The sequence below is a fragment of the Eutrigla gurnardus genome (assembly GCF_963514095.1).
Source record: "Eutrigla gurnardus genome assembly, chromosome: 21".
Classification (NCBI taxonomy): Eukaryota; Metazoa; Chordata; class Actinopteri; order Perciformes; family Triglidae; genus Eutrigla; species Eutrigla gurnardus.
In genome coordinates, this window is record NC_139932.1 from 3,176,334 (window position 1) to 3,192,592 (window position 16,259).

At 42.1% G+C, this 16,259-nt stretch overlaps 1 protein-coding gene across 1 annotated transcript in view; it reads left to right on the forward strand.

The window, feature by feature from the left end:
- Positions 1-593: 593 nt before the first annotated feature.
- The window catches only part of cand1 (cullin-associated and neddylation-dissociated 1), a 37,336-nt gene continuing 21,670 nt past the window's right edge, over positions 594-16,259 (forward strand). The window contains exons 1-7 of the mRNA XM_084038477.1: positions 594-891; positions 12,461-12,536; positions 12,647-12,714; positions 12,798-12,952; positions 14,637-14,760; positions 15,009-15,096; positions 15,199-15,367. Coding sequence (XP_083894603.1) covers positions 824-891; positions 12,461-12,536; positions 12,647-12,714; positions 12,798-12,952; positions 14,637-14,760; positions 15,009-15,096; positions 15,199-15,367 — 748 coding nt within the window. The 5' untranslated portion in view covers positions 594-823. The remainder of the gene's footprint in view (positions 892-12,460; positions 12,537-12,646; positions 12,715-12,797; positions 12,953-14,636; positions 14,761-15,008; positions 15,097-15,198; positions 15,368-16,259) is intronic.

Consider the following 16,259-nt stretch of genomic DNA (forward strand, 5'->3'; position numbering starts at 1 on the left):
CCCCAAATATAACTTATATAAAGATAGAACGGACCATTTCTGAATAATATACATTATGTTATTGTATTATAATTATCATTGCATTCATGTGTTGATCACTATAATGTTGCAGTTGTTAAAGCTGGGCTGCATTTTAATTAATGTAAATGGTGCTGGGTAGATTAATCTATAGTTATACATCATCATTTATTAGTTGATTATATTTTGTTTAAATAATCTGAACTTGCAAATAAAACTCATGTTGCCAAAAAAGGAGCATGAAATGGAATACTCAGGTGTAATACAAGTACAAATTTTACTTAATAAATGTACTTTGTTACAGTCCACCACTGGATATATGTTTTTGCTAATAAACAATCCTAAGATTCATACAAATACATTTATAACATGAATATTATTACTCTTAAATTATTATTACTATTATTATTGTACTTGTTGTTATTATTATTATTATTATTATTATTATTATTATTATTATTATTATTATTGAGAAAATACTATGGCAAGCCTGGGAAAAAAAATGTCCAAACTCTGACCTTCGACCCCGCAGCGTCCATCCTGCTAACCCCGCCCCTCTGCAGAGAGATCGGGAGCCCCATTCAAACAAACCAAACTCCGCGCCCCGGGATGCGACAGTCGCTGTAGAAAGAGAGAAAGGCGGCAGCAACAGCAACAGAAGAGGAAGGACCGCAGACACACAATTTACCCGAAGAATCGCAGCACCAGGACCGCCAGACAGACAGTCAGAGCCGCAGACAGTCAGCCAGCAGCCGGAACACACACACCAGCGCTAGAAGGAGGCTAACAGCTAACGGCACCCGACATGGCGAGCGCCTCGTACCACATCTCCAACCTGCTGGAGAAAATGACTTCCAGCGACAAAGATTTCAGGTAAATAAGACCCCGGGAAAACAAACTTAGCGGCTTGGTTGACCTTATCATCTCCAGCTGGGTTTCTTCCCTGTTGAAACAGTTGTAGCGGCGGCTCTGTCAGGCCTACAGGCTGGCATGCTAACTGTTAGCCTGCCACCTGTCTGATCTTCGTCACGTCGCTAGCTAGCTAGTTAGCCAACACTATTCGACAGTTAATTGACAGCGGTTCAAACTACAGCGTTACTCTTCCGTTAGCAAGCTGATATGATGCACATCATGCTAAACTGACAGCTGAGCTGCAAGCAAATGGCACCACTAAGCAGTTAGCTCGCCTGCTAGCTGGCTAGCATGGTAACGTTTTGAAAATTATTTATTATTATTATCATTATTATTTTTTGCTTACTTCGTTATTTGTGTTTCATTATGTATTATGGTTATTTTTTTAAATTATTATTTTTGATTATGTATTGGTTGTGTTATTGATATGTATTATTATCTTGTTGGGTTATTTTGCTAACTTCTGTCATGCCGCAAGCTAGCGTGATGTCAGCCATCGTTGTGTGCATTCTGGACGTGTTGGCGCTGTGGATTTAAACGTGAAATTAGCATCTCGGCTAGCTTGTGCAAGTTAGTTTGCGAATCAGCCGGTTGATGTTGGAGCAGTCCTGTCGGCTAGCATGCTGCCCTGTGGGTGTGGTAGCATTGCTAGCTCAGGTGCTAACAACATGTAAACACACGGCAGATGCACTGGTGGAGGAAGTATTCACATTCACTTGGTTGGCTGAGCTCATTTTGAGCTACACGCTAATCAATATTTTCATTATAGATGAATCTGCTGATTGTTTTCTGCATTCATCAATTTATTATGTTTGTAAAAATACAGAAACAAATATGGAAAGTAGCCAGACACATTCACCAAACCAACACTATGGCGTATACATGAACATTATTGAATCTGGAATGTTTCAGATCAAATGTTTTATATAAAAAATGAATTTGCTTTCAATCAACTTATTGATTAATGGACTAATTGTTCCAAACTTTTGGGTGATTAAATTCGTAAGAAACTCCTGACATGTTTTGGGTAAATACTTTAAGCTGTCAAATAAATGTGGTGGAGTGGAAGTATAAAGGGCATGAGAACAAAATAAAGTACAAGTTATTGTATTCATTGTCAAAGTTGACAGCATTTAAGTGGTGTATTTGTAGCTAAATGAATTTAATGTGTAATCACTATCATTTGCTGCGTGTTTCAGTGTAAAGCCAGTGTGAGCTGACCAGAGCAACGTTTTAGTTTGTTGTCTGTAGCTGTTTTAGACGATCTAAACTCTGATCTGGTTTATCCATACCACAATTATGTTTTGATAATCACATCTGAACTGAAGCAATTAGTTGACTAAAAGATTAATACTTGTGTTTGACAATCATGTTGTGTTCAATATCACTTTTTAAGCAAGCTTTTTGCTGAAATTAAGCATCTTCATATTTGTATGATTCATATTGAAGAATCATGAATACAAAGACCAGATAAAATATATCTTTTTCTAAATTAGATCCCCAGAGGGGAAACAGCTGAGTGTTGCAGCACAACAAGAGACATAAGTATATAGGGAAGTTAAAAAAAGAGGTAAATACAAGTAGAGCAGGAATAGAAGAAGATATTTTCATAATTGTAAAAGTCAAACATCCTCCAGCTTCTCAGCTGTGATGATTTACTGCTTCAAAGTGAACAGGTTTTATGTTGTTGCTTGGACAAAATGTGGTTTCAGCATTCACTGAACATATCACATAACATATCATTAGCAATAACAATATTGTAATAAGTGAGAGCTGGGAACACAGCGACATTGCTAAAAGCTACGTCTGCATTGTTGCAGCTATTTTCTGTCTCTATGCTTGAACTCGGCCAGAAGCAAGTACTGATCTGCATACCTCAACATGTGGTGACGTTTATTTTTGTTTGTTTGGTTTTCATGTAAAGTGACACAAGGACAGATGGTTGTAACCAGGCATGGGATAGGGAAATTCAATGGCACTATTATTTTGGTCAAATAATTGTGATTCACAATATTATCCCTATAATCATCTAAATATTCTTAAAACTCACTTGAACATCCATCCAGTTGGAACTGATCCCAGCAGAGACAGACAGGTAACCAGTCTATCACAGGGAGACATGTAGAGACAGACAGGTAACCAGTCTATTACAGGGCTGACATGTAGAGACAGACAGGTGACCAGTCTATCACAGGGCTGACATGTAGAGACAGACAGGTAACCAGTCTATCACAGGGAGACATGTAGAGACAGACAGGTAACCAGTCTATCACAGGGAGACATGTAGAGACAGACAGGTAACCAGTCTATTACAGGGCTGACATGTAGAGACAGACAGGTAACCAGTCTATCACAGGGAGACATGTAGAGACAGACAGGTAACCAGTCTATCACAGGGAGACATGTAGAGACAGACAGGTAACCAGTCTATAACAGGGCTGACATGTAGAGACAGACAGGTAACCAGTCTATTACAGGGCTGAGATGTAGAGACAGACAGGTAACCAGTCTATCACAGGGAGACATGTAGAGACAGACAGGTAACCAGTCTATCACAGGGAGAAATGTAGAGACAGACAGGTAACCAGTCTATCACAGGGAGAAATGTAGAGACAGACAGGTAACCAGTCTATTACAGGGCTGAGATGTAGAGACAGACAGGTAACCAGTCTATTACAGGGCTGACATGTAGAGACAGACAGGTAACCAGTCTATTACAGGGCTGAGATGTAGAGACAGACAGGTAACCAGTCTATTACAGGGCTGACATGTAGAGACAGACAGGTAACCAGTCTATTACAGGGCTGAGATGTAGAGACAGACAGGTAACCAGTCTATCACAGGGAGACATGTAGAGACAGACAGGTAACCAGTCTATCACAGGGAGAAATGTAGAGACAGACAGGTAACCAGTCTATCACAGGGAGAAATGTAGAGACAGACAGGTAACCAGTCTATCACAGGGAGAAATGTAGAGACAGACAGGTCCCCATCCTGCATGTCTTTGGACTGTGGGAGGAACCCGGAGAACCCACGCTCACACAAGGAGAACATGCAGACTCCACACAGAATGAACCTGAACCAGGACTTGAACCTGAACCAGGACTTGAACCTGAACCAGGACTTAAACCGGTCCCTCTCGCTGTGAGGTGACAGTGCTACTACTTAGTAGTGAGTAGCTGCACCTGCACTTAAACATGTTTTTACACAGATAAGACGCGCATCTTTATTAGTGAACATCTTATTTTAAACAATACAATAATATTAAGGGATCATAAGGTCTCCCTGCATTAATAAAGGATAAAAACATTTAAAAAATGTCTTTTTGTATCCCGTATTTTTCAATCAGGCTCCTTCACTCCATCACTTTGCTAACATGACAGCAAACCAGACAACTTTTTCAAGTCACTTGTGTGATGGAAATTCACCATGATCAATTTGAGTGATTTTTTTTAATTTTTATTGTGATTTGCGATAAAATCCTACATCCTTCCATCCCTAATTGTGACTGACTTAATGTAATTTATTGCCGAAACAATGAATTTTGCAATAAATGAGTTTTGAATGTGGGTCTGTCATCAGATACTGACCTGGTTAATTTGTGGTCAGTTCATCCTTAATGTGTTATAATCCGTCCAGGGAGTTGTACATGAAATGCTGCTCACCTTCATGGATTATCTTTCTGCAGCACAATTTTTATTACTTTTCATTAAACCTTAATTTAACCAGGTAAAAGTCTCATTGAGATTTGAAATCTCCAGACCTGGCCATGAGGGCAGCATAATTAATCAAATTCAGGTCTGCATGCTGGTTGTTAAATAAGTGAAATCTGTAGCCACCTAATCCAAAATGATGACCGTTAGATCACAGGCTATCTGGACTTTCTCCAAACAAAAGCACCACTTTAAACCTCGTGTTCAGCATGAAGAAAGCATAACAAATGACAGAATTGTCTGAAAAAACATCTGCGATCAAAGTGGCCGATGTTGACTAAGTGGAGGGAGCCCTGGTAGATCAATATGTTTCTCTGTCAAATCAAGTTTATTGACCAATATAGTGTCAAACTTGGGCCTTTTTTCACTTTGTTTTTGGATTTGTTTTTGGATCCAGCACCTTTTTTAAAAGTTGACTTAGTTGGCTGTTTGATTCGGAGAATAATGGAGTTAGGAGTGATTCATGTGTCAGTGTTGAGATCATTATTGGCTAATAATAATAGAATATTTGTGTTCATTGATTTTCAGCCGAATCTTACCTTGATGTGCTTTTTACAAATGACTGAATCCAAACCAGCTGTAAAGTAAAAATGACAACATGAGGAAATGTTTGTTTTGTATATATGAAGACTGGAAGATAATTCATTCCCTTGAACATCTGTTTGTTGATTTGAAGGGATTTGTTGATGAATTGATTAGATGAGCGACAGTAAATTCATCTCAATTTAAGTTCGGGCTGGGATGAATCGTCGTGATCGACTACATACATACGTCGACGCGTCGTCGTCCCAAACAACTAGATGAACTCTCATCCCACACTCCAGTTCAGTGGTGGCGGGAGGTTTCCTGCTGCTGGCCTGAGTTTTTGGTTTTCTTAATATGAGCAGGCCCGTCTCCCCTCTGTGAGAGACTCATGTCTGAGCAGCAAAGACGTTTAAAAGTCTCTGTGTTCCGCTCTCAGGACTTTTGTAGCTTCTAACTGGAAGTCTGTGGTCTGAAGTTTAGCACACACATGCACACACACGTGCACATGCGCGCACACGCAGAGAAAGCGATAGTGACACTTCACAGTCGTTGCTTGTTGACGTTGCTCGTTGCCACAAATGCAACAACTCTCTTGCGTGCAAAAGAGGGTTTGGTCTGTTGTGATCCATGAAATATTACTTATTTTATTTAAGTAACTGCATTTACTTTGCCCGTTTGGTATTATCATGCATATGTTTTTTCACTTTGGCTACACTTAAAATTTGTGTGAAATCAGCGTCATATCATATAGCTATCCAGATATTTGATCAAATATCAAGATAGGATATTTTGTCCATATGGTGCTGCCCTAGGTTACATGTACATTTGATTGAATGATGCAAACCTAACTGTGATAGTATTTTTAGCTTCATTGACATAGTGCTAACCCGACAATAAGGATGGGATCACACGGGATGGAATCACGGATCACAATCCAACACACTCACAATATGTTGATGGTGGTGAATTTTCATTAAGGGGATAATTGTAAATATCCTCAGTGAATGAATTTTTCAGCATATTTTAGGGTTGCACATAGGGTTGGGCGGTATGAGCAAAATCTTATATCACGGTATGAATAATTTCATATCACGGTAACGGTATATATCGCGGTATGGTTTTTTCCCTCTGTAAATTCAATTAATGGCTTAAAAATAACCATACTGTCGCATTTGATAATTTTCCTCTTTTATTTTAATTTTCTCACAGCAGCATAACATTATTTTAAAGAAAGTATAATAATATAATAAATAATAAGCCACAAAGAATGTGCAAATGTCTGGTAAACATTTGAACTCCAGCTTTAACTTAAGCTATAGTGTGTGTGTAAATGTAAACACAGAGCTCCATCTTAATAAGAAATAAAAATAACGAATGAGAAAAAGTATGCGTCGTGATGGCCTCCGTTATCTCCCTCCATCGATGTGATTTATTGTCATACGGGGTTCTTTGGCGAACGACGATAATACTGCTTCGCATGTTTTAACTTTAAGTGGTGGAAGAGGTTACCGGTGTTTCCACCTCCAGCAGCAACAGTCGCGCGACACTCTTTGCAGAGTATCGCTTTTGGTTCATTGTCGGATTTTGGTTTAGCTCAGGAGGTAGAGCCTTCGGCTGGCAACCGCAAGATTGCTGGTTCGATCCCCAGCTCCTCCTAGCTGAGTGCCTGGTGTCCCTGAGCAAGACACCTCACCCCAATAGAGTGGTGAAGTCCCGCCCCTCCATTTCCGGGACATGGGTCCTCAAAAGCAAAAAAATATCAATGCGATTCAATGGGTAGATACAAATTATTTTCTGGTCCCGTTTGAATTGTGCCATGGATTTCACATATGTTCTTTGTGATATTTAAAGAAAATTTTTCACGCAAAGAAGACGACAATTAAGCGCGAAGAGTTTTGATAAAGTTAGGTTTTGTGTGAGCCGCTTTGTGAACTACAGCTCCTCGCTGTTCTCGTCGCGAATGATATACGTCACCACCCGCCGAGTCCGAAGTCCGCCGAGATGGCTGTTTCTCTGCTCCACTTCACCGCTTTTTTCCAAGGGCAGAATAAAAGTATCGAAAGGGGGGAGAACCACTATAAGTCGGGTCATGTGGAGAGCCTCAACTTCGCCGATGGGGAGGGAAAAGGGCGATGACGTGACGTCACATACGCGACACAACATGTAGTCTTTATCATTGTGTTTTCTCAATGAATTTTAACTGAAGAATTGCACAATAAACGGTCAAACTCTTGACATGGAAAATTATAATTTAAGCCTATAAACAACATTTGTGTAATCCAAGGCATAACGACCGGGGGATCAGATAATAATTATTTTCCGTCCATTGAACACCATTCATTTTTTTCGCTCCGAAAGGACCCATGGCGCCGTTACTTCCTGCTTCCGCTTCGGCACTCTATTGCTCCTGACGAGCTGGCTGTCGCCCTGCGTGGTTGACTCCGCTGTCAGTGTGTGAATGTGTGAGTGAATGGGTGAGTGACAGTCATTCCTGTAAAGCGCTTTGGAGAAAAGCGCTATATAAATGAGGCCATTTACCATTTACCCTACAACAGACGTAGCGCCCTTTTTCGGAACGAGTTCCTCCTCTTCGTCATGGGTGGGTCGGGCTGCCTCCGTTTCCTTGTGACGTTCACTCTCTGCCTCCGCCATGATTGTTATTACTCAGGTAAAGCTGTTTCTTCTTCGTCGTGCTCATGCAACCACGCCAAGCAGTCTGCTGCAATGCCTGCAGTGCCCCGTGTGTCGAGGCGATGTAATTACAGTGACTCAGAGCGCTGCCGCAGACATCTGCGCTTTCTCCGGTATAAACGGTATTGCAAAATCTCTACCGGTAGACCCTTTTATACCGTCACACGGTATAATACCGTCATACCACCCAACCCTAGTTGCACATCTCTCTGTGATAAACGGTTCGATATGCATCAAGATACACAGGTTACGATTCAATTCAAAAACGATATTACAGAATCCATACAGTGTAAGAACGATACCATTCGATTCTACGGTTAATATTTGTTGTAGATATTTTATAAAATAGTGACAGTACAATAGTTTCTTTTCAAATATGTAAAATACAACATATCCCCAAACATTGTGGCTGTATGGAACTAGCGAGAAAAAGAAAAAAAGAAAACAGAACAACAAAATCACATGTCAATGTATTTATTTTTAGACATGGACCAAAAAAAAGTCGGTCTGACTCGTTGGATGGCGGTCACAGGACAGTGTCGTGGACGCTACCCGTGCTGCGTCGCCTCTTGTGGTGCAAGTTGAGACACAAGCGATTGACATTCAAAGCCATCCGTCTCTCTCGTGCGGTTGTGGAGTGCCTGCGGTCACACGGCAGCGTCACAGCCGCCTACCTGTGCTGCGCCCGCCTCTCCACCTCCACCTCCTCCGTGTTCCGTGTTGTCCCTTGTTTATCACTCACACCAGCTAGCCAGCTACGGCGTTTCGCGGGCAGCTTCAGCTCTCATGTTGTTTTAGAGACGCTGGTGTAATGCCGCCAACCGCTTCAAAGTCTCGCGATACCCGATCCATGACTCTGTAACCGATTCATCTAGGAATTCATTGATAATTCGTATCGATTGAGGAGGCTGCTACCGATGCAGCCGTATCTCTCACTTGTTGAACCGAATATCCGGTCGCATCGGTTTATTGTTCACAACCCTAGTATTTTGATGAGCATCGGGATGCTACTATTAATAACTCTTCAACAGTGGTGTGTATTTGTCTTATTGTGTTGTACTGATATTAGAAAATAACCTCATCAATAAGAGGATTATTACCAACCATCTTCCCTTGCCGGGCCTCGAGGTGGAGACTGATCTGACAGTTGGATCAGACCACACAGTCTGTAAAAAAAACGTCTCTTTTTAAAGCTTCTGGAAGACATCACAACCCAAGTTGGTAATCCAACTAATTATTTTCATCACTCTGACAGCAGCACTCTCCCTACACCAAATCTGGGAAGCTGTGAGACTCGTCAGCGCTCGCTGCTGCAACCCCGTAGATGAAAAGACTCATTTCAGTCTTTAATAAAGCTGATACTCTGCTGCTGCAGGGGAGATCATTATATGCCTTTGCTTCTCATCTCACACCATAGTTCCTCTCGTCAAAGATCTAGTTTACTTTGCTAAGTTGTGTGCCTGCTGCAAAGGAAAAGACAACTATCAACTGTTTTTAAAGGAGCAAGATGTTTGAATGATTTTTCTAAATAAGTGAATCATCCTCAACATGACTCAAAACAGCTGTGTGTGTGTGTGTGTGTGTGTGTGTGTGTGTGTGTGTGTGTGTGTGTGTGTGTGTGTGTGTGTGTGTGTGTGTGTGTGTGTGTGTGTGTGTGTGTGTGTGTGTGTGTGTGTGTGTGTGTGTGTGTGTGTGTGTGTCTTGAGTGGTTGAAAGACTAGAAATGCAAGCAGTAAAAAGCTTTTACCAAATAGTGTCCCTATTTATAAATCCACTTTAATAAAACACTCGATAGTTTTCTGGGAGCGAACATAAAAGTAGCTGTATTTCCTTTTACAGCGGAGTCATCTTTAAGGCTCTCAGGTTGTGTAATATGTGTTAGATGCTAAACACTACGAGTTGATAAATGAATTGTATGTTGCGTTTAAGGCCATCATGCTTAATTAACCTGAATAGTAAAAACACATTAAAATATGAATATCAAGATAGTATTGTGAAAAAAGCAGCACTACTGTGCAGTGGATGTGTTGGACTTTGTTGTCGGTCATTTTGAGGTTGTAAAAGTCTATTATCTATTATTCCCTGTCATTCATTTCTCTGAAGTGTAAGACACAGCCGGTGGATGGGCTGAGCCACTCGGGCTGTCATTTAGTTTTCACATCTGAATGAAGCTTCCAACGTCAGTTAATCCAGCCGTGAGCCTTCCTTTGTGTGGGAGAGCACAGTGAAAATGTTGTTGTAAAAGGTCAACGCCAACAAATAGGGATTGGAGCAGGATATACCATGAGATGGAAACATGTTGTGATAATGATTACTTGCATCTTTTGATTGATCTTATAGTTTGTGTTTCTAAGGACATGGAGAGAGAAGATAAACGGACGACTTTCCATGTCCATTTTAGTTTGGTTCTGAATGCTGAACCTGCACAGAGACCTGTGGGACCCTGAAAGCCTCGCTTCACCAGAGCAGCATGCACCGCCAGCTTTGACCTGTGGTGGTCCAGAATGACGCTGTGTCATTTAAAAAAATCTATAAAAGATGGAGAACATTATAATGTTATATTGGTGATTTGCATAAAATCACAGAATGCAAATGATTGAGAAAACAAGATAATATTTTTAGCGATTGAACAGTATTGTTATTAGTTATTTTAATGACGTATTAGAGCTGCTTAGAGCTGGTGGTATGAAGCTTAAGTTAAACATCATAATTTCTTCTCTAATATCGATTTCATATTGCTGTGAAAACATCTCCTCCTTACTAGATTACAATTGAACACATCATGAAAGTATTACCATTTCACTTGTAACACTCATCATAATGCAGGTCCGCTAGCTTTAGCCGTTAGCTCCGTGCTGTCGTCGGGTGATTGACATCTAAAGCCCTGATTATGCTTCCGCGTAGTGATCGCGCAACGGCCACGCAACGGGCACGCAGTTGCTTGGAGACCGTGATGGTTCTGCGTTGGGTTTACGTGTCGAAATGCAATTCAATGCCACACCGGTAAAGGGCGCTATGTTTTTTGTAAAGACTGACCGACCGACCGAGACTCTTGACGTATATCGTCGTTAGCCTCGTTATAGCGTATTTGTTTACTTTCCGGCTTTAAACATCCACTATTTTTCAGAACTTGGTGTTTTATTTCTTTGTGCAAAAGCGACAAGGTGCAAACAATAAAACGAGGTGCAAACAATAACACGAGGTGCAAACAATAAAACGAGGTGCAAACAATAAAAGTATTAAAAGTTTAAATGGCGGTGTGGAAACCGGATAGCGGTCTCCAGCGGATGTAGTTAGCGGACCAATCACAGCCAATGCCGCTGCGTTGGTGTTGCGTCGCCTCGACGCGCGTCTAGGATTTTTGGGAGGTGCACGTCAGGCCCTTGCGTTGGACGTAAGGGGGGTCCGCAAGGACGTAAGGGGTCCGCAAGCCCCCTTGCGTTGTGTCGACGCGGAAGCATAACTCAGCCTTAAGGCCGAATCCCAACGCCCCCCTCACGGACTCACGGACTTTGATGGGCGTTCCTGTTGAGTGCTGGGTCAGTCCCACGGTCACATGGTGAAGTGTGTGAGGCCTCGCTCGCTGACTTTTCAAAGCCCTTTATGCCCAATTTCCGTTGCCTGAAGGAATTACCCACAGTTCATAGCGTTGCGACGTGAAACGTGCCGTTACTAGGGGAAGCCTGGAGGAGTAAAAAAAAAAAAGGGAGACAAACAAACAACAAAGAGGACGGAGCATGTGCGGAATATTATATTCAAACAGAAACATTAACATTAAAGATTTAATATGCAACATAAAACACTTGAAATCATAGAAATGTCATCATAGGCTACACACCTGGTTTATTATTATTATTACACACCTGGTTTATTATTATTATTACACACCTGGTTTAATCATCAACCACTTATTTTAATTTAACTAATTGAAGCGGTTTGAACTAAAACAAGTAAATAAATGATTTGACGGGTCCGTCTGGTCTGGGATGATGAGAGTGTGGAAGACGTTCAGATCACGCTGTAAAACGTGAAATAATGACCAACACTTATAGATCATATGTTTTGTGTCATCAAAGTAAAGTGAAATGCCGAGTGTCGTCCCATTTGTATTTCTACCATTTCCAGCCTCACACTCACCATCTACCAGGTGACGTCATGAAGTCTCTGAGGGTTTAGACCTCAGGGGGACGTTGGGATTTGGCCCGAGTGTCTGATGAAGTTGCTTGTTTCAAATGTTTTTGGACGTTGGTGAACTTTCCGTCTTCTGTGCACTCCCGTAAAACTGTCACGTGGCAGCGGCTTGTGTGAACGGCAAAAAAACCTAAATACAAAAGTGATCGGCCGATCACTTGGAAACTCTCGTGTTCATTTTATACTGTGAAATTTACTGGAAGTAAAAATAACATGTAGTCAACATCAAGTAGTAAAGTAGAGACCGTCCAGCCAGCTGCCCTCTCTCTCTAGATGACTCCTTTCACCTTCACCAATGTTCATGTCCATGCTGCACTTGGAAGGAAAAATAGTAACGTCCAGGAAAAGTTCAGCTCTAATAATTGTACAGTGCTGCGTTATTACTTATTAATTTCTCTGTTTCGCTCCAGGTTTATGGCCACGAACGATCTGATGACGGAGCTACAGAAAGATTCAATAAAACTGGATGACGACAGTGAGAGAAAGGTCCGTTTATAACTAGTTTATTACTGTGTATCAGGTTTGTGCTTAACAAGTCACTTTTAGTCTTTTACAAACGTATTGATTGATTGATTGATTGATTGATTGACTGATAGGTGGTGAGGATGATTCTCAAACTCCTGGAAGACAAGAACGGAGAAGTACAGAATCTGGCCGTCAAATGGTAAAGAGACAGTTTGATGAAATGCGGTATTGCGATGTGTCTGGTGTGCTGCTGTGTGATGTGAGCTGGTGTGTCGTCCTCAGCCTCGGCCCGCTGGTCAGCAAGGTGAAGGAGTACCAGGTGGAGACCATCGTGGACACGCTCTGCACCAACATGCTGTCAGACAAAGAGCAGCTCCGAGACATCTCCTCCATCGGCCTCAAGACGGTGATCGGAGAGCTGCCGCCCGCCTCCAGTGGTACAAATACTACTACTACTACTACTACTGTTACTGTTAGAATATTACCGCCCGCCTCCAGTGGTACTACTACTACTACTACTACTACTGTTACTGTTAGAATATTACCGCCCGCCTCCAGTGGTACAAATACTACTACTACTACTGTTACTGTTAGAATATTACCGCCCGCCTCCAGTGGTACAAATACTACTACTACTACTGTTACTCTTAGAATGTTACTGCCCGCCTCCAGTGGTACAAATACAACTACTACTACTGTTACTGTTAGAATGTTACCGCCCGCCTCCAGTGGTACAAATACAACTACTACTACTGTTACTGTTAGAATGTTACCGCCCGCCTCCAGTGGTACTACTACTACTACTACTACTACTACTGTTACTGTTAGAATATTACCGCCCGCCTCCAGTGGTACTACTACTACTACTACTACTGTTACTGTTAGAATATTACCGCCCGCCTCCAGTGGTACAAATACTACTACTACTGTTACTGTTAGAATATTACCGCCCGCCTCCAGTGGTACTACTACTACTACTACTACTACTACTGTTACTGTTAGAATATTACCGCCCGCCTCCAGTGGTACTACTACTACTACTACTACTGTTACTGTTAGAATATTACCGCCCGCCTCCAGTGGTACAAATACTACTACTACTACTGTTACTCTTAGAATGTTACTGCCCGCCTCCAGTGGTACAAATACAACTACTACTACTGTTACTCTTAGAATGTTACTGCCCGCCTCCAGTGGTACAAATACTACTACTACTACTGTTACTCTTAGAATGTTACTGCCCGCCTCCAGTGGTACAAATACAACTACTACTACTGTTACTGTTAGAATGTTACCGCCCGCCTCCAGTGGTACAAATACTACTACTACTACTACTGTTACTGTTAGAATATTACCGCCCGCCTCCAGTGGTACTACTACTGTTACTGTTAAGGTACGTGTCCACAGGGGTGATTTTAAACGCGAGTGGACGCGCCGCTTCCCAGTATTGCATGCTTGGTGGGCTGCCACTAGAGGATGATTGACAGGCGCTCTCCTTCATACAATCACGCGCACACTTCATGGCTGCACCTGATTGGACGATCCCTTTCACAGCTGTCCTGTCTGCTCCGGAGTTCACGCAGACCAACATGGCGGCTCATTTGGAAACTTTCTCTTATTTTACAAAAATAGTTCACCGAAAGGTGTTTCTGAAAACATTTTAAGCGAGAAATAAGCTATGCAGTTGCTGAATCTGTCTTTATTTTAGATCGACAACATTCAGTTTAGAAGATTTTTGCGAGCGTTCGCGAGCGTTCCTGAGGCGGCGAGTCGAGCCCGGCGCCTCTGATTAGCGTAAAGTAGATTCGACTTCAACTTTATGCAAATGAGGAGCGGCCAACTCGCGCGCCGTCTCTCGACATTCGCCGCAACGCTACCAGAATGCATTGCACGGCTTTTCACATAGACAATGAATGGGACACGGTGAAACACCGCTGCCTGTGGACACGCACCTTGAGAATGTTACCGCCCGCCTCCAGTGGTACAAATACAACCAATACTACTGTTACTGTTAGAATATTGGTGTATTCTGTGTTATTCATTGAGGTTGGATGTATGGCTACTCCGTTGTTAAAGTGAGAGAGTATTATGTATTTTTATACTTTATCCATTCTCTCCTAGGCTCTGCTCTCGCTGCCAGTGTTTGTAAGAAGATAACGGGTCGTCTGACGAGCGCCATCGCCAAACAGGAAGATGTATCTGTGCAGCTGGAGGCGCTCGACATCATGGCTGACATGCTTTGCAGGTACACACTATCAGTGTAGAGACCTTTACATATGGAGTATTTATAGAATGATCAGAAGAGCTACAGTTTATTGTGATCAAGAATCAAGGAATCAGGCCCTGCGATATATTATCATGATATTTATGTCACTATATGATCTCACTGCTTGTTTATATCATCCTAGCTTTTACTTCTATTTCTGTAAAGTACATTGTAAAAGATGCAGACGAAGCCTGTAACCAAGTAACCGTCTTCCTGTGTCTCTGCAGACAGGGAGGTCTCTTGGTGAATTTCCACCCCTCCATACTCAGCTGTCTGCTCCCTCAGCTCACCTCCCCCAGACTGGCTGTCAGAAAGGTACATCCACCTTTTAGGTTACCAGCCTTCCTGGTTTGAGCAGCCACTCTATAATCACGGTGTTCCTCTGACGGCTGCCTAATTGTTATGTGAATGTTTCAGAGGACCATCATGGCTCTAGGCCACTTGGTGATGTCCTGTGGGAACCTCGTCTTCATCGATCTCATCGAGCATCTTCTGGCGGAGCTGGGGAGGAATGACAACATGTCGACTACCAGAACCTACATCCAGTGTACAGCGGCTATCAGCAGACAGGCTGGACACCGGATCGGTGAGACAAACGAGCACTGCAGTGTCCCGAAGTACTCTAGTGAAGTACACATCTCAGAGCTTTTTCTGCTGTATGGATTGCAATATGGATTAGTTTTTATATTTTTTCAAATGTCTACGTTAATGCATTAATTGTATGCACTGCGAGAACAAAGTTGGGTTTCTAGGTCTTAGGTAAAAATGTATTCATAAACTCACTGGTTGTAGAGATGAAACAAAGCATGGCTAACGAGACGGCCTCTGTTTCAAGACGGGTCGGGCGGTTCAGGCTGCTCCCGCTCAGGACCATAAAATATTTAGTTCATCTTGAAACAGGCGGGTCCACCTCGACTGTAGGTCAATCATCAAAAATCCTGGATTAGTCATTGAGAATCATGGGAGTTTTCCTTTTGTAATTAGCAGCAAAATAGTTATAATAACAATAATAATCACTTTATTTATAAAGCACCTTTAAAACAGCTCAAAAAGTGCTTTTACATTTAATCATTTAGCAGACACTTTTATTCAAAGCGACTTACAATGAGTACATTTGTTGGAAGAACGTTCAACAATATATATATATATATTATCTATCTATTTGACAGAGCAAAACAAGGCACATACGTGTCCATACACATATACACATATTCACATATACATATACACATATTCACATATACATATACACATCAACAGAGCAAGAGAAATGATAGGCAGAGTTGGTAAGATAAGTAGTAATCGAATAAAAAAATAAAGAGCTGGTCGTTCCAAAGCCAAGGGTCCCTGGTGGAGGCGGGGCTCTGGTGGAGGCGGGGCCCTGGTGGAGGCGGGGCCCTGGTGGAGGCGGGGTCCTGGTGGAGGAGGCACGATCACCTCTGGTTTTGAGCCTTGACTTTGGGACAGTGAGAAGGGCC